General features: G+C 34.8%; 1 protein-coding gene across 1 annotated transcript; it reads left to right on the top strand.

The window, feature by feature from the left end:
• The first annotated feature begins 1,800 nt into the window (after positions 1-1,800).
• LOC138707649 (dolichyl-diphosphooligosaccharide--protein glycosyltransferase subunit 1) lies at positions 1,801-27,724 on the top strand. The gene is made up of 10 exons (XM_069837351.1): positions 1,801-2,154; positions 8,801-8,920; positions 10,272-10,520; positions 12,586-12,795; positions 13,238-13,430; positions 13,551-13,789; positions 14,879-14,998; positions 18,961-19,104; positions 25,520-25,647; positions 25,954-27,724. Exons 1-10 carry the CDS (start codon positions 1,906-1,908, stop codon positions 26,114-26,116), a joined length of 1,815 nt encoding a protein of 604 aa, XP_069693452.1. The 5' UTR covers positions 1,801-1,905; the 3' UTR covers positions 26,117-27,724.
• The last annotated feature ends 252 nt before the right edge of the window (positions 27,725-27,976 follow it).

Raw genomic sequence — 27,976 nt, 5'->3', positions numbered from 1 at the left:
CATTTCTCTTTACAACAATAATAATGGAAATATGAATTAATGGAGTAACTTACGTTTACCGGTACTTGTAGTGTATGCTTACATAGTTAAAGTGGGATGAGGTTAAGCAATAATAATCACACCGGAATTGGAAATAAAACGTGGTCAATAACAACAAAATTGACAGCTATAATTAAAAACATATCCTTTGAAGAAAAAAGTAGGCCTAAGCAATAATAATCCCACCAGAATTGAAAATAAAACGTGATCAATAAATTTCATTAAAACAAACTTAATTTTTCTACGTCTTTAGTAAAATAACGCATACAAATAATAACAAAATTAATAGCTACAATTAAAAATATATCCTCTGAAAAAAAAAAGTAGACCTAACCTTTATTTCTCTGGAAATTTAGCAGCCTAAGAGACAGAACTTTAACCGGTATCTAATGTCCTTTCGGTTAGACTGAAACATTTCATTGTGAAATTTAAGGATATAATGTATTCTAACAGTCACAAAGAACTTCAAATTAACAGTTTTGTTTCTGCAGTTTCTGAATCTTTCGGAAATCGGATAACCCTGGCCTCTTTCTCTTACTGTTGCTACAATTTATAGCACTACAAACGTCTCCTCCTTGTCCCATATTATTATTCCAATTATCATATTTTAGCCATTAACATTTTCATTATAACCAATAACGAACATTTCACAAGCATCAATGTGAAATACGCAACGAGCTAGCACTCGATAGAAATACGACACAGTCCAATGTCGACCATGGACAGTCTATTGTTTCTAGTTGCTAACCGCTTGGAGCGCTTTATCACGAGATTTGCAAAAAAACACCTCAAACTTCGCGACTGTATATAGTAGACTGTGATGCTAGTGTCTACGCTATGTATTCTGTGCTCGTTGGTCGAAAGGGAAGGAACGAAATCCGTACTGGGCATGCGCCCGCGCTATATGTCGAACGACATTAAGCTAGTGTAAATAGGGACTTAGTGACTGTATATGGTAGACTGTGATAATACCACAGTCTACTATATACAGTCACGAAGCTTGAGTTTTGAGGGTACTAGAAACAATAGACTGTGACGGTACTATTTTGCTTTGCTTGAAATGAGGCGATATTAGCGATCCTAGTGGTGAGCAACTATCTAATGTTTGCATATTTACTACGTATTGACCTTCGCGACTGTATATACTATACTGTGATAATACCAAAGCGTCGCTACGTAGTTTCTTTTATCGTTTATCGTTGCTCCTACATGTATGTACCCTAGAAAGAGAACTCGTTGGTGTGAACCCTAGATCATTGAATATCAGTATGATCTAGAGTGTGAACGTTTGGCATAGTGGTTCGGTGGGTTGGTCAACCTTGTGCTGATGGTTGTTTATCGATGCCTCATCTCATTCATAGTGTATCCGTGCGTTCTTTTTTTAAAGCACTTCATGCCTTTTCTGCAGCAAAATGAGTGTCGAAAAAAACCGCAATTAGGTCAGCTGACTGAAAAATGGTGGACAATTAATACTGGCTTCTATTACTGCAGTAATAAATTTAACCTTATAAGAACCGAACATGTTAAATAGTTTCGACTTCCATGATAATGACATGGAATTATTGTTACTAGACGATTGTAACAACCTTGCAACGTTGCATAAGACCAAAATATGCATTCCGGCATGATGGATCGTACAGCACATTCGTAAAGCAGTGTTTTGATTTGCTTCACGGTTGCTGCAGCGCTACTGCAGCGACGGTGAAGCTAATGTAATAAAAGAACGGTCTTGCTGCAGCGCTTCATGTCTTACTTTAAAAAAAAAAAAAAAAAACTCACGGAATTGTGTATCGTATTTCCGCTGCATGGTGTGTGTAGTACGTGTAGTGTAGTTTCGTGGGAATTGCAGGAAAGTGAATTTCCATAATGTTGCGACTGAGTTTTACATGCTTAATTTCAGTTGTGCTACTTTCGCAAAGTAGTGGAGCTACATTCGATTCAATCAACTCCGATTTAATTGTAAAAAACGTTGATCGGTCAATTGATTTATCATCTCAGTTAGCTAAAATATTACATAAAATAACATTACAAAATAATGGCAAAGGCGCCGTTAAAAGTGTCTTGTTCTCAGTGGAACCAACGGTAAAGAATAGTCTGTCTTATATTGGTGCACAGGCGAGTATAATTTGACTATTCTATTCATAAAACATTCATAATACATGAAGCAGTTTTGCCGGTATACATTTGCCACGTAATTATAATCATTTCCACTTCAGAGTGGAGGAAGGTTGCAAATTTCATTCACACGTTTTCATCTACTATTTGCGGTAATTAGAACAATTTTTAGTGTCTTTAATATTTAATTATTGCGTAGTAGAATTCAGGGATTGATATTATTCATTGAATTGTGCTAATAATCCGGACCAGAAAATGAATTGGACCTGGATGAGCATTTTGAGTGGTTATATGAAGTCTATGTTTATATATTTAGCAGACTTCACGTGCCACATTATTTAGTGAGTTTTATGTAGAGATACATTTTCATTATTTTGTAGTTAAATTTAATTTGTATTTATGGTTTTCGTGTCTATTGTAAATAAGCGGCTGTTAAGAGTTATTATTTGGGTACCGGTATGACATCCCCATCACACTTTCTTTAATTCAGTTTTGTAATTCGTCCGTAAACCATGTTTAAAATCGTGGGGAAAACTTAATATTTGCTGCTTCTGTGTTTTACGAGGTGTCTAATGCGTATTACTAGTAAGTGACTATAGGGGAACTGTTAGCAGCAACAGATACTGAGTTTTAGTTAAATTGTGGTTCAAGTTGTCGGATAAATCGGAATATAGCGAACGCCAGTAGGGGAAGTTATCCCCACCCACATGAAATGTGCATTCGACACAACACTCGCCTATCACGTAGTGTGTCTGTTGAGCTAGTAGGGGAAAAGTGGAAGGGGTCGTGGGCGGAGCTTCTACGTTCGCTATATTGCGATCTGCCCCAAATCGCAATATAGCGAACGCCAGTAAGGGAAGTTATCCCCACCCACATGAAATGTGCATTCGACACAACACTCACCTATCACGTAGTTTGTCTGTTGAGCTAGTAGGGGAAAAGTGGAAGGGGTCGTGGGCGAAGCTTCTACGTTCGCTATATTGCGATTTGCCCCAAATCGCAATATAGCGAACGCCAGTAGGGGAAGTTATCCCCACCCACATGAAATGTGCATTCGACACAACACTCGCCTGTCACGTAGTGTGTCTGTTGAGCTAGTAGGGAAAGAGTGGAAGGGGTCATGGGCGGAGATTCAACGTTCGCTATATTGCGATTTGCCCTCGGAAATGACGTACAACCTAAACTAACCTAACCGAGAGCACGTTATTATAGGTCATTACAATGGGAAAATAAAGCGGAAATGAAACTTTGAAACAAAATATCCAAAATCCATTATTACCAACTCAACTTACCAATTACACGTGAAGTGGAGAATACAAGCAACTTGCTGCCCTGAAAAGTCATGAAGTCTGTCTCGATGATCTGGCAAAGCTGGTTTAAACAGGAATTCCGTCAAATAGCCACTGTAGTGGGCTTTCTTCCGACCATAACGCAGCACTCTTGACTGCACTTCCCGCCAACCGCGCTCGATATTCTGTGTATGAGCTTTCGTATCCGGATCCACGAAGTTCATGCTATGATTTACTGTCAAATGTCGATAACCTCGTTCTCTTAAAAAACGATAAGCTCTCCAGCAATCACTCACAATTGTCGTAAGTTACTGTTTAAAATTCGTTCCTTAATCACACGTACTAAAGTTTCTGAATCCCATTTTTCCACCGCTACAACAAACATATTCTTTGGATTATCTCGCTCCACGCCCCCGAATATCCATTGTCCTAATATCCTCCCCTTCTCATGCTTTCTCTTTCCCATTTTAGCCTCGCCGATTTCAACAATAACATTCACTCCTTCAAGTTTATCTTTACAACTTCTAACTGCCCAGTCCAAACAGACTTCTCTGCTAAAAGAACATCAATCTACCACTGTCCCTGAAGCGAAACCCAATTCTCGCTCTATAAAAACTTGTCGAGGTGGATCACGAAACAACCCGAATATAACAAACAAACAAACACACTTTGTCCATATCTAACGAACTATTACTGAAAAAGGTACCACAGAACAGAGAACGAAAGAAACCACACACCCTCTTTTTTTTCTTCTTCTCTTCTTCTTCGCAAAACTAACCATTCTTTGACGCCTAAAACACTTCCTCTTCCAATCTGCTAGAAAAATATGTCCACAATTCCCACATGCACAACGTTCAGATAAAACACCATGATTAATAAAAAATAAATCACACAATTCTTCTTCCCTCAATCTAACAAACTGCAACTCATTTTACATCCTCCGCACAAAACACTATCTACTTCTTTCGATGCCATCCACACGAAACAAATAAGACAGATCCACTTCGATCGAAGTTATTCACAGAAGAGAGAGATCCTACAATACTGCAGTCGAGCATCCACTCGAACTACTCACCGAGTAACCATACTGCAATCGTTCATCCACTCGAACTACCCACCGAGCAACCATACTGCAATCGATCATCCACTCGAACTACCCACCGAGCAGTCAATCACAACAACTCCCACTCAAACCGAGCCGCCAATCACCACAAAGCCCGCCGAATTCAACCATATAAATCATAACAAATTACTAATAAAAAACCACACACAAAAAAAAAACATTTTCCCGTCATTTCCGACAAATAAAAAGCAAAACACTGTTTTCACCTCATAAAACTGCCCTGTAATCAAGAGTCCTTATTTAAAAATACGGGCAATAATCAATCTCCATAATTACCCCTATACAAATTGTATACTAATTTCTATGTGGAACAGATTTGACATGTCTCCACATTTGTGTTAATATATATTTGGACACGCGTTATAAGGAAAGGTAATTTAAGTTAATGTATTTTTTTTTTGGAAGTTGTGTTCGTGCAGTTGTTTCACTTTTGCATTGCGATGACGTATTTAACTGATCTGGGTGTGTAGTTATAGTTGATTGGATGTTATTTTGCACGTTGCGATGTAGGTAAAATTAGAAGGGGGTTTGAGGGGGCGGTTAGGTTAGATTAGTGTAGGTGAGCTAGGTTAGCATAGGATTTGCTTATTTTATGGTTTTTTAATTATTTTAGATCAAGGTAGAGTATCCACCGGCCACTGAACGAATCTTGCACACTTTTTTTTATCACTGCCAATTTGACGCTATAAACCAATTTTAATACTTTTATCACAACCACAACATATTTCAATTCACGAAGATTGTGCAATGCTCTAGGATGTGATTTCTGGCATTGTGATGGAAAAAGTTCATATAAACATATGTCACATTTTTAAAATTGAGTTACGCCCTCCTGAATGTTAAACATAAACGTAGATATTATGAAGGTTTAAGCATTTAAATTATTTACAACAATGGTAGTCTATTGGATGTATTATGAATTTATTAAAGAACATTCACGTTATTACTCACCTGAAAAATCTGTATTAAAACTGGTTTTCGAAGACCCCACTTTCTGCAGTAATACATGTAGATGCCCGAGTGTGAACTGCGCGCGCCACATTCCCTAACTTCCATTGTTCAGACGCTAGGTAGATACGTTGTACCGGTGTTGAGTTATCTCTAATGGTGACCCTGATATCACGAGAGAGAGAGAGAGAGACGTGATTTTATCCGAAACTATTCAAAATCGGACACAAGTATGTAGGAATTTTTTTCATCAGAATGATGTCAGAAATCACATCCTAGAGTATTGGACAATCTTCGTGAATCACTCTGTATATGTGCAGGGTGATTCACGAGGATTTACCGCCACTTATGGAGCTTATTTCTGGAGACATTTTGAGCAAAGAATGTCATATAAACATGGGTCCTATTCTTAATATTTACAGAGTTATGTTTCGTTATTGGAACACATTGCTGTGAACAACGCGTGACCTTCGTCAGCGAGCAGTCAGCAGCCAGCGTGAACACGTGACAATGTCATGTCTACAGCTGTTTCACTGACGAGGTTCGTGCTCAATGAATAAGATTGTTGCCTTTGGTTCCGAATGTTGTGAGGCTCATTCCAACAAGCGGTTCATGTATCAGTTCATGAATAAACCATGGATTATCTTATGCGCTGGTTGGGTATCTGCTACGGGATTGAAACTGAACTGGATGATGTTGGAATGTTTTTTCGGATCATTGTGTAGAAACCCAGATATTTTATAACTGTGATCATCTTTACCTAAGTACGAGCTCCTTAATCATTATCGTTTCGCAGCTGATTCAAATTGCAGAAAATAGAATTTCGATAATTTTCTACAAAAACATAACAAAAAATATGGAAGGTAAGAATTCCGATAATTCGATGTCGTGTATTGAGGAACTATTTCATCAGAAAGAAAATAAAATTATTATTAATTTATGTACTTTATTTCTTATACTTTTAATCAGCGTTAAAAAGGTAAGGTAAAGGTATCTCCGTAACATGCCATGAAGGCACTTGGGGGGGGGGGAGCATGGAGGGTAAAGCCCCATGCTTTTCATGACCTCGGCACTAGAATGAGGTGGTGTGGTTGGCACCACGCTCTGACTGCCTTTTACCCCTGGGAAGACCCAGTATTCAATTTTATAGGAGGCTGAGTGAACCTCGGGGCCATTCTGAAAGTTTGGCAACAAGAAAAAATCCTGTCACCACCTGTGATCAAACCCCGGACCTTCCAGTCCGTAGCCAGCTGCTCTACCAACTGAGCTAACCGGCCGCCCCTTTTAATCAGAGTTCCACGATGAAAATGTAATTATTTCAATACCCAAATAATTTTCATTCTCCTTTTTGACGAAAATTTAAATTTAATTTCTAGTTTTATTTATTTGCCTGCACTGTCACTTTCCATCTTAAACTCATCGATGTGAACAGTTGATCACATCTTTCTTCAGTATCCAGAAGACGCCACTGAGTGTATGTGTAGGATGGATGAAGGATCTTGTCTATCAAACGAAGTCACAAACACGTGAAGAGCTAGTTGTGCACATCATGCATGCTGATACGGAAATCAAAGATAGCCGTATGCAGTTACGTAGAGTGATGAGTGCTGTTCACAAGCATACGGCCAAGTATATCAAAGCGGACGGCGACATTTTTTTTAATGTGTTGTAAACTCTCCAAGACTGTAAATTAGGATGCAAAATTGAACTGTATATAATCATGTTGGTGGAAGTGGTGTGATTTGTAATAATTGTTGTGATTAGTGCGTAAGAATAATATAATTTTCTAGTTAAAAATAAAAAAAGATGTCTGTACGAAACAACTAAGGAGTTCACAGCAGATTTTTAGCTTTACAGTACTTGCCAATTAAAGAAATGATACTTCTGAATAGTTCATCCTCTATTTGTATTATTCTTTTACCTTCAACTAAAGAAAAAACGTATTTTACAAACAACTTTAAATTAGTGTAACTCTGAAAATAATGAGAATAGGAACCATGGTTATATGACATTTTTTGCTCAAAAGTTTTCAGAAATAACCTCCATAAGTGGGGTAAATTCTCGTGAATCACCCTGTATATATACCGAACGAACTAAATGTAATTATGAAAGTTGCCACATTCTCTTCCTGGAATTACGATCCACTTTCACTAGATGGCTACCGACACGAGAAGCAGGGTCGGCAATACATGTAAATGAAATGATACTACACATGAGGAATGTTACTACAGGGTGTGTATTATGTGACAGGTTAGGTTAGATTAAGTGTGTAGTATTATGAGAGAGGTTAGGTTAGGTGTGTAGTATTATTACTATGTTGGCGACACTGGGATTACAATCCACTTTCACTAGATGGCTACCGACACGAGAAGCAGGGTCGGCAATACATGCAAATGAAATGATACTACACATGAGGAATGTTACTACAGGTGTGTATTATGTGACAGGTTAGGTTAGGTTGATTAAGTGTGTAGTATTATGAGAGAGGTTAGGTGTGTAGTATTATTACTATGTTGGCGACACTGAAACCTACTGTTACATTAACGAAATATGCCTGTATTCTTCATTCACGCACGACAATTTTCGTATATAAGTAAGGTACGTATTTAGGGCAGGTTTGGTGGGCTTACAGCTATCCCAGTGATCACATCAATTTCTATTAATCAATACTATAATTCCAAGGCATTTGCAAGATATTTTTTATCAAGTTTCTATAGTGGCTGGGACATAAGTAACTTTCACCTCCAGTGCCAAGACAATTCATTGAAAGATGGTGAGATATGATCATAGAGACATATATTACATATAAACCGAACACAGGCATTATGGACACGCTGTAATTTTTGGGTCAGGTCATAGCTGAGATCACTTAATAGAACATCGGAGTAGTTGAACTGTGGCATGATAAGTGTCTGGACTAAGATTTGTTTTAATTTAAATGAAACTTTTTTTATTCATCGAAGTGAGAGCAATATAGAAAATACTTTTTTACATACATGTGACATTAATATGAACACTTAAAAGTTTTCACACTTACACTAAACGGGATTTCAATGTTATTTACAAATCCGGTGGGAAGAAAAGATTTTTTTTAATGTCAATAGAAGTCTGTGATTCCTCAGTAAGATAGTCTGTGATTTTTCAGGGTTCAGAATCGTGACCAGGAGGTTAGAGATTTTAAATCCGAATTTAATTTAGATATACTGTCATTCACCAAATCGGAACTGGCGTGGACATCTTGATAATTTGTCATTTAATGTGTTTTCATTTTTATGTGTGTTTGTAGACTGGAGAGTCATCTAAAAGTCCACTAAAGCTTTATGAAAGTAAAGTTCAAGGACATGCTGACAAGTTGTTCTGGCGAATTGAGTTGAAGGATGCAATAAAACCTGGAGAGACAGCTGCAGTAAGTTACATTAATTGAGCACGTCACCGAATAAGGGCATATAGAGCAAAATTTAATTCTGATATAATCTAATTTCAGTGTTTGTCAGCTGTCAGATTCATCACAGTTGTGTCGAAAATGTTTTTCTTCACTGTTAAATTGTACTTTTTCGACACAATTGTGATGAACCTGACAAACATTGAAATTAGTTTATATCGGAACTATATTTTGCTCTGTGCTCTTATTCGGGTGAAGTCCTCAATTTTTCTCTGCATTTATAAGTTACTTCAATGGACTGGCCATTGTAGCATATGATATATGATAAGTTTCCTTTTTATTTATTTATTTGGCAGATTGTTATGTAAAGTATATTTTTAGACGGCCATAAAAGTAGAGATATTTTAATCCTAGCATGTTAAGAATTGTGGGTTTTATTGCAGCTATAGTTAGGCCTGCTATAGTTACGAATTTAATTATTAATGTTGTGCCTCCAAAGAATCAATTGACAATAATGATGTAAAGGGGATGTAGTGTTCATTCTTGTCCTGTTCGTTTTATTTTGTTTTGGTTCCTTTTTGTGGGCATAGAATTTTCTTTTCTTTTCTTGCATATCTCTGGATTTGTCACTAATGTAAATATATATAGAAACAGTGCAATGAATATTACATTGAGATAAATGTTGCAAGAAATAGGTCTCACAAATTAAGCTCACTTTTCTTACTTTAGAATCAGTGTAAAATAAATCCGTTTAATAAAACTTAGGTTTTTAAGTTACATATTTTTAAGTTATATACATATTATATGTCTATATATTTTGCCAATGTTGACTACATATTAAATGTGTACATATTTCTCACTTCATATTACATAAAATTCAGGCTGTACTGATAATACAGTAATACTCACTGTTCCAGAGAGTACTTCTCATTTCAAAGGTTATCTCAACTGCAATTTGCAGCTGATTGCCCACGCCATATAGGAGAAACACAAGGCAAAAAATACACATTAAGTCATATACTTGTAAGAGAAAGAAACTTATATTTCTCTCAGGAATTTAAATTGGGCTTTCTGAATCTGTAGGTAGAAATGCCACCCTTTGAGCCACAAATAGGTTTTTTGTAAGTTGTATAGTACTTTGGAAACACCAATTCAAGCAGTTATTGAGATACATAATTTAATTATATATTATATTATATTATATTATATTATATTTTATTTTATTTTATTTTATTTCTGTATTATGCATACATGTATTACAAACATGCGTAATTTTTTCTCCAGAGAATGTATACTAGTCATACATGTAGCAAAGGTAAAGTGTCAAACTTAAACTTCACATTTCTGAAAGTGATATTCTCTTTTTCTCATTTAGGTGGATGTGGAGACAATTTACACGCATCAACTCACTCCCCATCCAGCTTCGATCACACAGAAGGAGAAACAGCTTGTACTGTATCATGGGAATCATTATTTTTACAGTCCTTACTCCATTACAAAACAAACCACTGTAGTAAATCTTGGCACAAGAAGTGTGGAGAGTTATACTAAACTGAAACCTGCATCTCAGTCTGATAACACCATCACTTATGGACCATATGAGAATATTCCTCCATTTTCTATGGTAGGTATGAATATGTTTCAATTTTATCATATGCACTCATTGCCAAAGATTGAGATTCTTTATATATAAACTACGTTAGTGTTCAAATTATGTTACGTGATTATGTTCATAATAGTGGCCTTTGGTGGTCTAGTAGTTACCATGCCTGCTATTAGATCCGAAGTTCGTTGGTTCATACCTGGCTGAGGATGAAGGATTCTTAAGAACTATAAAAATCCAATGCATAGCTTCCTTTGGAAGAGTAGTAAAGCTGGGGGTCATGGATTTACAGAATATAAGAAGTCCTTTCCTGGAAGGAGTGGGTTTTAGGCAAGATTTATTGCCCATTTGTCACCTATGTTTAAAGCTGTATTACAGTGGGCCTAGATCAGTAGCCTGGGTGCTGAAGGATTTATTCCATCCTCCCCCTACAGTCCAAATCATATGTTCATTATAGAATTCACTTGCCTTGAAACAACATGTAAGTTAAAATCAATTTTGGCAGATGTTATTGTAATGTTTGATTGTTTTAAGTCTGTGTTATTATTTGTTGAATTGTTATTTTTCTACACACACGCATATAGAACATAAATACTTTTTATACTGCATTTCAGGCACCTATTTATTGACCATGTTAACTAAGTGGAAGAATATATATTTATAGATTTGTGCAATCTTCTCGGAAACTGAATATTCCTAGTGCACATTATAGGTCAGGTTTTAACATTTCAGCTTAGTCACTGTCTGAAGTTTGCACATCAGCTTGTGTTCATTACATATACTAATTGCCATTTTTATGATATTTCTCTATCTTCACAAACTCTCATCAGGTCGACCTCTTTCTTTACTTGCAGTCTTCTAATAAAGTAGACCAGACATCTCTCCCCCAGAGACGAGATCATCGCCTGACTTTTTACAGGTTCTAACTCAGTTTTGCACAAGATCAACTTTCAATAAGTCTTCTTTGTTGATAATTTATTGTTAACCTTGTTGGTGACAAGGAGTGAGATTGAATTCTTTATGATTGCATGAGAATAGTACATTATGCAACGAGCCTATAATGGTAGTAATTAAGACGCAAGTATGATTGTTTATGAAACGAGCGCAAGCGAGTTTCATAATTTTCATACGAGCGTCTTAATTACCATTATAGGCAAGTTTCATACGACTTTTTATGCTCGACCATATTTCTAACTTGAAAGTATTAAAAATTATGGTTATGTGCGAACTGACCTGAATTGTGAAATGTGTGCAGACGCGAAAGTATTGATTTTTTCTGAGGCCAAATTTCATTGACCTTGGCACAGAATAAGATGGATTGATTTAGAATTGAAAAACGAGATGACTAATTGAATTTATTTGAATATTATTTACAATTAACTCTAATTAATATAGTAACAGAACATAACCTTCTGCGACAGTATTGGATTTCCAGCCTCCGGTGACTTTTCGCTAATTCTCTTTCGATTGCATATCCGAAAATTATCAATACTTGCAGTTTTATAACGGTACAAAGCTGACTTGTCATTGGCTGAACACCTGTACTTTAATGAGTAGGTGTACTTTAATGACATGCATTAAAGGACTGCTACCAGGTGTATAATTACTACATTTCGGCATGGTCGAGCATAAAATATGTTGAAAGTTGTCTCCCAACTATAGAGGTGTTCAGCTACTTGCCTTTTTTCTGTAACATATAAAATTTTATTAGACTTACCTAATATAGGCAGCTGAGTAGCTCAGTTGATAAAGCAACTGGCTATGGCTCGGAAGGTTCTGGGTTCAGTCCCAGGTGGTGGTAGGATTTTTATAATTTTCAACATTTCCAGAAAGACTCTGAGGTTCACTTCAGCTTCCTGTCAAATTGAATACTGAGTACTTTGAATAAAAGGCAGTTACAGCATGGTGGTGCCTACCACACTACCTAATTGTAGTGCCGAGTTCACAGAAGTATGGCACTTTACATGCGTCTTCATGGTCTGTAAATGGGATAACTTTACTATTTTATCTTTAACTCAACAAGTATTTGTGATATGCATATTCAGATACAAGTGATTTCAAATTGTTGAAATTGCATTAATTTCAGGATAAGATGACTATACATTATGAGAACAATGCACCATTCTTGACAATAACGAACTTGGAAAGAGTAATTGAGGTCTCACACTGGGGAAATATTGCTGTTGAAGAAACTATAGATCTGAAACATAGTGGGGCAGTGCTGAAGGGTCCATTCTCTAGATATGAATATCAGAGAGAAGCGCAGAGTGGCCTGTCCAGTGTGAAGTCTTTTAAGGTAATTATATTGTTAGCAACAAAAAAAAAGTATGCCCTCGATTTTAAGCAACCTGGATTTAACGTTTTCCCGCATTTAACATAAAAAAGTTATGGTTCCATAAATTATCCCGTGTAAAAAGTGAAACTCCCATTTACTGTTAAACCCCAATTCAAGGGAGGGAAACTGTACGTGCCCAGGAAAACATTAAATGAAGGTTCTGTTGTACTTAATTTATCCTGGGCTATTTTGTTTAATTATTCTTGTCACTGATAAGTTATTTTAGTGGGTGTAATTTTCTTAGAATAGAAATTAACTTTGATTACGATTGTTATGTTATGTTTATTTCGATCTTAGGATTGAAATATTTCTGTTGAAACGGATCCAATTTCGAAGTGAGAGCAGTAATTCTCCGTTCATACTTCTGTACAAGTACTTACTTTGTTTTTTTATATTGTTACAGACTATTCTTCCAGCAGCAGCAACTGATGCATATTATCGAGATGAAATTGGCAACATTTCAACTTCTCACATGAAAATTTTAAGCGATTCTGTAGAACTGGATCTTCGTCCAAGATTTCCTCTCTTTGGGGGATGGAAAACTCACTATGTTATTGGATATAATGTTCCTAGCTATGAGTACTTATTCAATAGAGGTATCGTTTCAATTTGTATTATTGATATACACAAAATCTTGCATATTAAATGTTCTTTCATTTTATTACTTTGATGTAAATGAAATGTAGTTGTAACTTAATTCTGTTTTTCTTCTGCAGGAGACGATTATTTGTTAAAAATGCGGTTCTTAGATCATGTGTTTGATGATATGATAGTTGACCAAGTAACAACCAAAATTATTTTACCTGAAGGTTCACAGGATATACAACTTTCAACTCCATATCCTGTTGAACATTTGCCTAATTCCCTTCATTATACTTACCTTGACACCAAAGGAAGGCCAGTGATTATGCTAAAGAAGAAAAATCTGGTGGAAAATCATATTCAAGACTTCGAGGTGAGCTACTTTTTGTACCGGTATAATGATCAATATCACCACCACCACCATTTTTCGTAATATGTTCTCTTGTTATGTACTCACGAACTTTCAAGGAGGAACAAACAAAATTCGTGCTGAAGTTATTCCAAAAATAAAAGAATCAATGGAAAAACCGCCATTTGGTTTTAAAATTAATAATTTTTGTTCAATCATATCTAGTCTTTTCTTTTTGTTTTCTTTAATGTATTTACTTTTGTCCTGTGATATTACTAATACAGATGTGAACAAATTATTAGTAAAATTGATGATTTTTTTGTATAATTTTACAAAATTTGACTTTTTAAGTTAGACTACAGTTGACATTTTTACATATTTCCGAGTATTATAATCATAAAAATGTCAACAGCAGTCTAAATTGAAAAGTCAAATTTTGTACAAATATGTCACTAAAATCGTAAATTTTGCTAATAATTTGTCCACGTCTGTACAACATTTTTACAAAATATTTTAAGTCTTCCGTTCAACCAGAGGATAAAGGCTAACATAATTTATCTTGTTTTAGTCCTGCTTATACTTCATATTTATATTCTTATGGATAACATAGTTTGTTAACATTTTACTTTATTTTATTGATTTATTAATTGATTATTGTTTGAATAATATATTGGAAATTTTGATTGAATTTGATAGCCTATATACCCATTACGTTCACGAATCAGGTGATAAGGCATCAGGCAGTTTAACATTTCAATAGCACATACTGTAAACACATCAATCGAAGATGGTTTTCAACCTAAGATACAGTTCAAACGACCGAGATGATTGGTTGACTGTGATGCTTCGGTTGGGTGTATGCTTTCTGAAGAGTCAGTATACGCAGCAGAATCATTAAGTTTATACTTTTCCTTCACAGTAATATATTATATGTTTACAAATGCAACTTAAGTATGTACAGAAGTTATCACACTATTTTAATCAAAATATGATACATTTTGATTTTCTTGTAGTTTATTTGTAATTAAGGTTATGAATTTATCATGTACACGACGATTCGTCACAATGATCTACATATATCTCAATGTTCATATTGACTTCATATTTTTTCAGCTTCAGTATAACTTCCCACGGATCCTGATGTTGCAGGAGCCTTTCCTTGTTGTTCTGGCATTTTATCTTCTGTTTCTCTTTGTCATCGTGTATGTGAGATTGGACTTCTCCATAACTAAGGTAAATAAACATTACTAATGAAATATAGATAGTTGTGTAGGAAATCTCACAAAATAATTATCAACACCATATTTATTCAAATGCCCTGCACACTTTTTTTTTTTCCGAAAAAAATCTTCACACAAAGTGGGGTGCATGGCTTATTCAAACAGACTTTTTCTCTTCATACTAGTACTAATAAACATCCAATACATCTAACATTCCAGTCTATCTCGTGTTGTGATTGTAGTGGGTTTCAGTATTGTATAGAGTTCTTGTATAAAAAAAAAAAAAAAAAAGAGTACAAAAGCATGCAATTGCGATCATACACGGCCAGTGAAAAATTAGGAATTATTAGAGAAGCTGAAGAACACGTGAACCATGTGCCATTGTCCATAAATTTGATGTGATTGAAAGCTGCATCAGAGATTGGAGAAAGAAGAAAAAATATTGTTACAACGCACTGGAAGTAAAAGAGCATTTCGTGGAGAAAACCTAAACATTATGAAATCTAAGAAAAATTAGTGGAGTATATCAATAAAAGGAGACAATTTGGCCATGCTGTATCTGTCAAAATGTGTAAACTGAGAAAGTGTTATCTCTGACAAGAGAAAGAAAAATTAAAAGCTTTAAGGGGACACACTACTGAGTTTTCATCAATTTTGGTCAACGTTAAAAGTTAATTTTTTTTTTTACTGATGAACTGTATTGACTAGGAACAAACCCATGCACCATTTCATTGTAGGTAGTCTTAGCATCATTTTAAAAGTTTAAGAAACAAATTATCTTTATATGAGACCCAGATATTTGTTTACTAAAATTATAAACACTTTTTTATATTTTATTTTTTTCAGAGTACATTTTTCAACATAAAATTTTGAAAATAATTGTGCACATGTAACTCATCAACATTATTCGATTTTAAAATTTCAAAAACTTACAATCAAAATTGTGGAGATTAGAAATTCCAGTAGCGTGTCCCCTTAAGCCAGCCATGGTTGGATTTTAAGATTTGTTGTAAGACAAGACCTAGCCATTAGAAGAACCGCCAAATACTAGCAAATTCAGGCTGCATATGAGAAGAAAATATTTGTGTTTTAGTTATTGTATTTTATTTCAAGTCGGAAATGCTGATCAGATACCTGTTTATTTTGACACGTTTCTCAACAACAGTAAATAAAAAGGAGAGAAAACTGTTAAGCATAAGGACATGAGAAAATGAAAAGCAAAGATGCACTATTGTGTTATGCATCACAGACGGGAGAAAAATGCCACTCTGTGTGATCCTGAAAACGAAAACACTTTCAAACTTTAAACAAATGGAAAAGTGATTGAATAGGCACAAGATTCTGGGTGGATGGACCAGTCACTAGTACAGGAATGGATTAAATTCCTATGACAAAGGTGTCCTGGAATAGTGCTGAATTAAAAGAGCATCCTGATATTGAATATTTTCCAGGGTAATATTACAGATCAAGTTAAGGAGACTCTTAACAGTATAGAACTGATGTTATAATAATCTCCTACGGGCTTATTTCAGTGTTATAACAATTAGATATGTGCATAAATCGGCCATTCAAAGCTGCCTTGAAGGAGATGTACACAGATTATGGCTGAGAATAAACATTAATACTCACTCACGAGAAAAATCAAGCAGCTGGATCAAGTACACTTGGGAACGTATTTCATTCTCACCAATTGAAAAGAGGTTCAAGAAATGTGACATCTCAAATAGTCTTGATGGGACAGATGATGATGCTGTGTGGGACACTGACACGGATGAGGATGACGAGAAGTCTACTGATGAAGATGACAAAAATGATGAAAGCATTAGAAACTAGGTAAGGCTGCATATGCATAATCTTTGCTTCGAAAGTGACTAGTTTTTATGACGGGAATATGCTAATATTGCGCAATTTTCGTGTTACTGGTCTTTGAAACTGCAAATGGAACAGACGCAGGAAATAAGTGTCAATGCTGTGAAAGTTATCATTAATATATTTGTGATTAAGTTTTCTTTTTAATTCTGGAAAACCTTTTTTTAATCTCATAAAAGTTAGGGTTGTGTAGCTTATTTCAGGATGTGGGGTATTCAAGTGAATATAGTAATTGAACATTCTTAAGCATATCAATCTATAATCTGTTGTGTTCTGCTGTCGAAAATATAAAATTATTGCGAGTAACGTGAAGTACATGAAAATTAGAGAAATTTTATCCCTACATGAAACCAGTTAAACGCTCTGCATGTGTTGTTTGAAACCAAAACACATCCTTAGAAAAGTTTTTCACCTCAGAGATATAATGTTAAAATGTGTCCAAATGGAATTTGTAGTGAACAAGAATAACCTTGTAGACATTTTTTACCTGCCATCTATCACAATCGTGGTTATCCTGGCACAACACAAATCCATCTCTACATGATATACCACGGACATCTAACAGGGAAATTGTAAATGAGTTCATGTCGAAACTTCCCTCGAGTTCTGCACACTGTTAGATCTTAACATCAGATAGAGAATTAAAAAAAATGGCTGTTCATACTAACTGCGAATGTATCGCAGCTGAATGTTTGAGTTTCCATCCTCCCTGAACATCTACTCTATTACGTGACCTTGTGCACTCAATGTGATTCAGGGGCTGAGTGGGCAATATCTATTCAAATCCAGGGACTGCTCGATTTTTTATAATATTTTATTCGCAAAGTTATAGTATTAGGAGCTAATTTTTTGTATTTCCTTCCTTATGTGCTGTGTCGATCAATCAATGAGCTCATTAATAGCAGTTTCTTTTTAACATAATAAACTGAGCCAAAATGATCAGTTAAGTAACTGCTATTGCACTCTTGAAAAGAATTGGGTGGGAGGAGGACAACGGAAAGCTATATTTCACATAATATTACTTCTTTTATCATGCAATAGGCCACAGGCCTGTAGCACCCACTACTGTTCAATCCATCTACTCTCTTTCCAGCTAAAGACTGAAGTAAATGTAAATAAATGCACGTGGCTTAATGGTTCCTGATTGGCTATTGGACGCACAACGCCTCCAAACTCATGCTTGTTATCATCTTCGTCACATTAAAATAGTTCCTTCTAAAATAATAAAATGTATAATATACATGGAATACCAGTGAATTAAATATGCTTATAAGAACACTTTCTTACGATTTAAACAATATGTTTATATTAGCAGTTTCAGACATTGCGTGTTAAATCATTGTAACGTGTCTTATGGCAACGCGCATGCGTAATAGGCATTAAATCCCTCCCAAGGTGACTTGCAGCTTCACAGAGCACATCAGCACAGCTGGTATAACACAGTGCGAGATTCAGTGTTGCCAACCTCAAATAAATTTCTGTAGAATTAAAGAAATTCTCCACTCTTCAAAGAATAACATTTAATCACGAATCTACAGAAAAAGAAAATCCACTATTCCCAGTAGGGAAATAATAAATATTAACCCTCTGTGAGCATTTTACGGGTCAGTTCAATGAATGTGTTGAAATGTCTGCAATATATCAGACAGTGGCTGCCCTGTGTGCTCACTTGCTGAAAATAATGTGCCCTGGTGGCTGCTTTGGTAGCTAGCTTGCGATTGCAGAGTAATACATTTTGGTTTTGTTTATGTCTACTTCAATCTTTAGTTGGAAATAGTATAGTCTTATCCTCAGACTTGTCAGTGTATAATGGGACATCTCCCTTAGTCCATTCTTTCTAAATGAATGATCCATTGGTCCCTGTAGTCTTCAATTTTATCGTTAAGATTAACACTTCACTCCATATTTCATTTTAGTTCTGATCTTTTAGTTTATAAATGTCTGAATATTCAATATTCACTTAAGCAGGGTGTTGAAAGTAATATATCATGGTATCCTTTCATATATTCATAATATTTTTGTTCTTCACTTTTCAAAAATGTAGTTTACATTATAGGCTTTGCAGCTTTTAAGAATAAGCCAGTACATGTGAAAATAAATTTACAGGATGAAGCTGGTGAGAGTCGTATGAGAGTGGCAGGTTACTGTGAGAAGGTTTTGGCCCATCAGGATAAACGCGCCCTGACATATACTTACTACAATGAGCAGTTGGTCAAATTGAAATCAACCAAGGACATCAATGCCTTTCTCGTAAGTACATAGAGAATGAAGTGATTCAGTGAGACATTAAGCTGATTCACAGCTGAACTGAAAACTTTAGACTTAATAGATAATGAAACAGAATTCTAATTAAGTATAGAGGTACAGATGTTTCATTTTGGAATACAGTAAAACCTCAATAAGAAGCACCTGCTTATTATGTTATCCCATGTAATATGCTTTTTTTTTTGTCCGGTCCCTGAACATTTCATATATAACACCTTTATTAAATACCCCATTTGGTGCGCTCAAGTTCCTCATAATACACTATTTTTGTGGAATATTTTTTATGTAAGTTTCAGCAATGTACTGTAACAGCAGTGAAACATTTTGGTCATTGAATGGAAATTTTTGCTGGTCAGTTTGTTGGCCTTTAGTCATTTTAGTCTGTGAGTGCGATTACAATGACTGTTAAACGAAAAGCGCTTTCTGTGTTGGAAAAATTGGAAATCTTACGAAAGTACAATGAAAACAGTACTCTTAATCAGCAACAACTCTCTGATTCATTAGGAATCTCATCATCGACATTAAGGACGATAATAAAAAATCGCGACTCAATCACTGCAGCTGCAACATCGGGAGGATGTAAGTGCAGAAAAGTGAAATGTGGTAAACATGAGGACTTGAAGAACACGCACATGGTAAACAACTATAAATTACTTTTTTTCGAAAGAATTAAGTACAGTACATATTATAAATGTCTTTGATGTACAGTGCAGTAATTACATAATGGAATAATATGGAATAATACTGTATTACCTTTCATGAATCACGTATTTCAATAAAGAAAAATGCTAATAGATATTGTATATAAGTCAAAATTAGTATACCCGCCTAATACAAGGCCCCGTTAATATGCAGTTTACACACGGTCCCTTGAACAGTGTCTTATCGGGGTTTTACTGTACTTATGAGATCATGATTAGTGTTACAGTGGTTATCATGCTTGTCTCTAAACCCAAATATTGTAGGTTCACTCCAGGTTCAAGGCATAGATTTCCTGCCAAAAGGGAGAACTTTAAATACAGTTATCACTGGATGACGTAAAGCTGATTACATCTTATAGTAGAAATATTGCATTTGAAAGACTGTTGTGTTCATGAATGAAGGTAAATATGTATACTATTTTATGTCCAGGCTTATGATTGCTCTGTTTTTAACTCTTAGTAACATAATCGCTATTATATCAAATGGAGGCGTTGTTAGGAAATACAAAATTTAAGGATTAATCTTAATTTCCTTTCTGCAATTTCAGACTAGAATAGAATAGAATATCTAAAAACGAAAATAGAAGGCTATTATGAGTAAATATCCCCAGTAATGAATTTACACTGCTATTGCTATTCAGGTGAAGAGAGTGAAGTGGCACTTCACCAACTATTTCGCAAAAAAGTAATACATTAATTTTTCTTAAATAATCGAAAACCTAGTTTATGTAATATGTAAACCTTAACGTCAGTGAGCAGCGAGGCTGCATGGCCAACATGCTATTAGTTGTACTCTTCATTGCTAGATGGTACTATTGTCGCAATATAAACAATTTTATTAATGCTGAAAAGAGTTAGACATGAGAATGTCTTTCACTCTCTGTTGCTATGGCAATCTCACATCACCCTATACGTCATTGCAGACCATTTAAAACAGAAACATTACACAAGTGAGAAATTTGCTACCTGTTCAAGGCAACTCGTCTGGCATAACTGGTGAAGTGGGCAGTATGACTAGTGTGTTTTTCTTTACTGTTGGAAGCGTGCATTTATTTTCCCTGCAAATAATATTTATTTATTATGTTATAAAACTTATTGGTGGTGGTTTTAAGTATGCATATATAAATAATTCATTTATAATTGTTATCAGTTATGTCATGTTTCCAGTGAAAGATACGTTATTAATTTTATTAACAACTCAGTTCAGTAAATGGAAAGACGAAGATAATAATAAATAGTTTATTGTTGAACAAAGATACATATTGGTCCTTCTATAAAAGCTCACTATTGCACCCCCAGAAAAAGTACAGTAAAAATGGCCAGGAGACATTGTACAAAATTTTAAGATTAGTATTTTATTTATTAATTAATAGAATAAAAAGTAAAAAGAAAAAAAAACAACACAGATATTACAATAATTTAAACTTTATATTTTCTCCCTAAACAATTTTTTTAACATTTATATTTGGTTATATGGAATTACTGGAATGGATATGATATCGGTATTTGCCTCTTCACCGATTTTTTTTTATCCACGAACTGCCACTGTATTGAATAAATGTTGAAACTATTATGTAAATATGTATGAATTCTCAAGACAATAGACCAGATGTAGCTTCAGTTCGATACTGTTTATACAGGCAGAAATGTAATTCCTGTGCACCTTCTAACATACTATATTATGCTAAATCCAATGTAGGACACATCTAAAATAGAACTTACCATTGAAAGGAAAATAACTGCTTTAGACTTTGCCGATGAATGCTACCCACACATCCCTGTTACCATTAATCATAGAATTCCAACCTAGATAATCAGTTCACCACCATTTCTGAAGGTATTCTTTGGTGAATAAGTGACAACATATGACTGGTAGAATTTATAAACTCCAATAGGTCAGCGAGGGTAGATAGAATTTCCTTATTTTGTTTCACTCCAAACTTGGAAATAAATTAGGTGAAGAGAAAGCATTGAAATTAGTTTTATTATTCAGTGTTTGTACACACACAAAGCACATTTTTCCAAGTGTGATACTTCAATGAATAGGTGGCAGTTCTATTGAGATGGATAATAAAATGATAGATGAGAAGGTGGCCCTTCAAATCGATACTATCCCTGCATTCGCCTAGAGGGAATTGGGAAACTATGAAAGAACCATGTTTGGATAGTCGGCCCCTGGGAATCGAATTCTGAATTTCCTGAATACAAGGCGAGAATGGTAATAATTATTAGTCCACTCTCGTCGGTAATTATGCATATTATATTATGAAAAAAAGGAATACAAAAGTTCAAAATTAATAAATCAGAATAAAAAATCAAAGCAAGGATTCTACTGCTAAATGTTTGTAAAAATTTGAATATTAAATTTACAAAAGAACAGATTATAGAAGGTAAAGTAATTCAGTTAACATAAATAAAGAACCTATTGTGCGTTTTGTAATAAAGTGTTAGAAAATTAGACTGAAAGTGCATAATTTGACAACAGTGTATCACTGTCGACACCTTCTCAACCCTCCTCATATGGCAATAATCTGAGTGTCACTGACTAAGGATGTAAACAAACTTTACTAGCATAGTACTATCCTCCACACGCTCATATTTAAATTATTTACTTGATACTTGTAAGTAAAATTAATGAAAATTATCGAAATACTTTTAAAGCTGACATTCATTAGACACAGCAGCATAAATTTTAACACCCTTGGAATTACTGTATTTGAAATTGTTTCGCCTTATCTTATTGTATGAAGTGATGTGATAGACATACATCACTAGAATGTGTATTACGAAAGTTTGTAATACTGTTTCCCCTGAATCAAGTTTAGTCTGTAACCATGATATTTCCTACAAAATCTGGCTTATATATACATTGATTACGTAGATACTCACAGAAAATCATGTGATGATAGATTTGTAGGAGCTGGATGTGATGTGGGCATAGCAGCCATTCTGTAAAACATTTAGCATGGACTCTGAATATTACTTTCTAGAATTCACAGGTTCGTCAACATAGTAAGGTAAAAATTATACTGAAAATATACTAGAGAATTTAAATACTATGCCAACTTCCAAGGTAAACAGGTGGCAAGTTACAGAATAATGGCCATGTATAGAATAACAGAAAAAATGCGTTCCATAAAAAGTGGCCAACTATGACGTGGCCAAGTTACTGAGATGGCCAACTTCACAGGTTTTACTCTATATACATACATATTTGGCAACTTTGGGATAAAGCCAGAGCCGGATAACTGATTTTGCCGGATAATTGGAAAATACGTTTATAGGTTATGTAAAAACACACTGTACTGCACAAATATTTTTTTCCACGTTGAAATTTAGTAATTTTCATATAAATAATTAAAAAAGAAAAATTTTGAAATACGTACAATGTTTATTTTTAATACTGAATACGGTAAAGTACAATAGTGGCAGAAAAAACTGGACCAACCCTTGTAGCTGATTTCAGAGCCTTGCTCACTCCAGAGCACGATAGACTGGTGACTAAGATTTTCGTGGCTCGAATCCTGCCTGGGAAGGAAACTTTTTTTTTTGTTCCTTATTCAAATTTATTCCCAATACTTTTCGATTGCAGCAATATTTTACCACTTAATTAACTTATTATTCCCAGGACATGAATTTTACCAGCAATCGAAAAGTATTGAGAATAAATTTGAATAAGGAACAAAGAAAAGTTTCTTTCCCAGGCAGGATTCGAACCACGAAAGTCTTAGTTATCAATCTATCGTGCTCTGGAGTGAACAAGGCTCTGAAATCAGCTATAAGGGTTGGTCCGGTTTTTTTGCCACTACTGTACATTCATCGTTATAATTATTGTAATACAGTAATACATAATAGCGTAAAAAATACTAAAAGTTTCCTTAACCTAATGATAATTTTAAATGGTGGCCATGTGACGTGATGAGCAGTGTAGCCAACTTCGCAACTATAAAGACTATGAAGTAGTGCCTGATGATTTGAGCGTAAGAACATTTCGCTTGCGTTTTGTGGTAGTGGTAATAGTCATGTTACTATTCATCACTTGAATGAATTTTTTATGCTCTGTAGGAACAGAATTTCACACTTTCGTATTTAGGCTCATCCAATACCTCTTCAAAACGGGCAAGTTCAAGTGTTATAATATTGAAAGATATCGTCTCTGTGCATTGTTTGCAAGGTCCAAGTGACAGGTTACCGATGCTACCATCTACTGCAGGGACATAACGGTTTTTTTGTCTTTGTTTTCATGCGTGAACAGTGTAAAGAGTAAACACAAATTGCAGCATGTGCGATCTACGAAAACCACTCATATCTGTCAGACTCTTCTCTTTTGCATGAATGACTTTTTTTTTTTTTTTTGGTCTAGGCAAAAGTGCCGTTGTTTTTTTATTGGCGGTTATTTGGGTGCCTGTTACGAGGGATTTTACTGTAATTATATTTTTTAATATTGTATGAAATTTGACCTACACCAACAAAAAAGAAGATATCACACCCCGAATCTATAGAAACATTTTCAGCCTTAATTCCTTAAGGCGGCGTTTTTTAAACTATGGAAACTATGGTCCGCGGACCACCTGTGGTCCTCGAGGTCTGCCCTTGTGGTCCTTCAAAAAAGACAGAAGAAAAAATTAAATTCAAATGAATTGCGTATCACACTATAGCTCATCTGGCACCTGCAGCCAGGGACCACCCGAATTCATAACAGAGGACCAAAGTACCAAACCTTTTCATATATTTATGACTTTCTTAATAGTTTTGCCGACACCCAGTCTACACATTGAAATGGTAACGTACTATACATCGTAAATCAATAATACAACTCTGAAATAACAATTTTAAACTTATTTTCGAAGTAAATATGACGAATTTTCATGTGTTCGTGATCACTTTCATTGCGATATTGAATATAACAAACTTTCATTGAGTGAAGGAGAACAGTTAATTGAACTCTTGAATGACAACAGACTTAAAATGAAATTCGAAGTGAAAGATATGATTAATTTTCGGACATTGTTACAAGTGAAAAGAGAATATAATGAATTGTACAATGGTGCTTTAGAGATTATAATTCAGTTTGCTTCTAGTATCTGTGTGAGAAAGGGTTTTCATCACTAACTCTAATAAAAACAAAGTAGTGAAATCGGCTTGATGTATGTGACGATCTCCAACTTAAACTTACCAGCATACATCCGAGTATAGAAAAACTGTGCAAGAATCGGTAGGCTCACCATCTCATTAATACGAGTACCAACATTTATTTTTTTAGTTAATTAGTTAAAGATTATCCAAACACTAATAATACCTTGAATTATAAAAAAAAACCAAAGTGAATTTTCTTCTATTAACATTAATTTAATTAGTTAATACTAATATGAAATTAATTGAATTAAATTAATTTTAATTAACTGATTCTTTTTTAAAATATAAGTATACTGGTATTAAAATACGATACAAAAATTATAAATTTGCTTTCGAAGGGAACAAGAGTAAGATGGTCCGCGGAACTGTTCTGACTTAAAAAAGTGGTCTGCACTTCAAAAGAGTTTGAGAAATGCTGCCTTAAGGTGATGAAAGTGAAGCTGTTATTACCACCTCATCAGTTCATATTGTGACAATCCTCGTATTTCCATTCGATATTCTATATATACTGTACATATATTTTCTAGCTTTTTGTACTGTAAATTTTGTATTTCAATTTTCAGACGTCAATGAAGAACATCAACCATGAATACAAGAACGAAACTTCTCACATTGCTGATCTTTTAGTAAAGCTGAAGGCTGATGCACCAGATCTTGCCGAGAAGGTTTCAGAACTCCAGAAAGCAGACAAGTATGTATATATGCATCTCTTATACAGTGACAGCCATATTTTGTGAAGTAAACTTGTATGTACTTTGTTTCTAATTTATAAGATGAAAGAGTGTTTCGAAATTTAATTTAGGAACGGCTCATTTCATAATTAAGGACAGTGACAATTCTAATATAGGTTAGTTAATTTGCAGCGGCCTTTAAGAAGAAATGGGAAAAGTAAAAAATTCCTTCACATTTATAACGTATACTGTATTGGAATCAGAATGATCTCATACCTTTTCTGTTATTGTAACCTGTTGTCATAATTGTATTTGGTTTGAAACAGGCACTTGAAGGAGCTGTATACGCAGCACCAGAGCTTGTATGTAGACAAACTAGTCCCAGGGAAGATTGCTCGGCAGGCATTTGTGGACACTGAGAATCAGCTGAACAAGAAGAAGGAAGAATGTGTGGAGAAAATCAATTCACTTGTGAAATCTCTACAGTAAAAGTCTGAGTAACAAAATGTCTGAATAATGAGGAAAATTAGTGTTCAAGTCTTGAAATATTGTGGCAAATAAATCGAAGAGTATTTAATGACGATGAGAGATGTCACAAAACCAATTTAGAAAGAGAAAAAAATTATCCTATCCTACTCAACAGTGAAACCTGATTTCATCCAATGCATATGTTGTAATGTGTCATGATTGGAAGTCAATCTGAGTACATCTTTCGGCATAAAACAATATAGTTTGCCATATTTTATTTTCTACCCCCCTTTTTTAATTTCAAATAAAATTACGTGTGTTAAATAAATATATGTTAATTCCAAATACATTTACCATACAATTACATCATTCAGAAGGGAAGCATGTCCACAATGTAAGGCAGCCCATCACACAGTTGTGACATGGCAGGGTTGCAGTAAAACCACAGTCTAGTATATACAGTCACGAAGCTCGAGGTGATGAGAGCACTAGGAACAATAAACTGTGTCAGTACTATTTTGCGTTGTCTGTGATGAGGCCATGGTAGCGATCCTAATGGTTAGTAACTATCTATGGATGCATATCCCTACCTATTGAGCTTCGTGACTGTATGTACTAGACTGTGGTAAAACATAAAAGTGGCAAAGCTCTACAGATAAAACTATTGTTTTTAATGATTTATATATATATATATATATATATATATATATATATATATATATAATAATCGTGACATATGAGCTCACACGCCTCAGAAGAAGTGAAAGTTCACCCACCCAATATGGGAGTAACATGTGATCAGCATGATCATCTCCCCAGTCATTATATTCATAGCTGGTTTGAGAACTCTGTAGCTCCCCAAATTCATAACTATGCTGAACAGTCCCATACATTGATCGAAATTTTGTGAGAAAATTCATTCCTCATCAACAGTCAAACCAACACACATTCCCTAATGCGGTCCAGGCATGATGCTTTAGACTACAGTGCTGTGGTGCAGGTTTGAATGTTTTTAATACTTTTCATAAATGCTATCCTTGTGCGAGTTAACTAAAATGAGATTTTGAATAAGAACACGACATTTCTTTAACAACCTGTGATACTCTAAAGAACACGTGCATTTTTACGATAAGAGTATATGGAATCTGGATGAGTGGACGTCTCTATAGATAGATACTGGTAAATATGTAGATGCTGTGAACCATTCACTGTCTTAGAGTGTAGAGTGATACAAACTGTTGTTTGAGGTTTCTGGCTTGGGCTGGATGGATAAGTTTTATACATTCAGTCAAACATTTGTTTCCCCGAGTTATGGATCTTGTGAAATGACTCGTATGCCATGTCCTTCAGTTACGAACTAGCTTTTTTTTTTCTCCAGAAAGCTTCTCTCTCCCCCCTACGTTCTCACATTCCATCACAGACATCAATTTAATAACTACAAATCATTTGTTGTACTGTTTTTTTATAGGCTTTTTTTTTAGAAATTTGTGTGAAATAATGGTAGAGGTGTTAGAATTCTATGGGTTGCATGTTTGTATACATTGATAAACGATGTTTGTTGAGAGCAGCACTTGTAATATGTATATGAATGTTATTCATGAAATAAAATAATGTAAAAGAAATCGAAAATATTTCTCTTGGCTGCACTAGGTCATACATTGTGCATTTTGCCTGTAATTAATGTTTCTGTTTCTTAAAATTCTTGTGCAACGTTTTACTATATACACAAAATGCATTTCAACTTAAGCAGCCGAGAGAAAAGGAGCCTATTCATGTACCATGAGAACCGTTTACTTTCACAAACTTACCCTATGAAGCAAAGAAAGTTAACACATCTGGGTAAATATGCAAGTTGTTAATTTAATATGTAGGATTCCCATG

Source organism: Periplaneta americana, chromosome 10 (assembly GCF_040183065.1).
Source record: "Periplaneta americana isolate PAMFEO1 chromosome 10, P.americana_PAMFEO1_priV1, whole genome shotgun sequence".
Classification (NCBI taxonomy): domain Eukaryota; kingdom Metazoa; phylum Arthropoda; class Insecta; order Blattodea; family Blattidae; genus Periplaneta; species Periplaneta americana.
The sequence above is the reverse complement of the archived record's forward strand: the minus strand, read 5'-3'. Positions and strand labels throughout refer to the sequence as shown.

Excerpts from the sequence above, each read along its gene's own strand:
- LOC138707649 (XM_069837351.1), top strand. The coding sequence starts at position 1,906 with ATGTTGCGACTGAGTTTTACATGCTTAATTTCAGTTGTGCTACTTTCG. Across the intron at positions 10,521-12,585 it reads ATATTCCTCCATTTTCTATG|GATAAGATGACTATACATTA; the intron begins GTAGGTATGAAT and ends CATTAATTTCAG. Across the intron at positions 19,105-25,519 it reads AGGACATCAATGCCTTTCTC|ACGTCAATGAAGAACATCAA; the intron begins GTAAGTACATAG and ends TTCAATTTTCAG.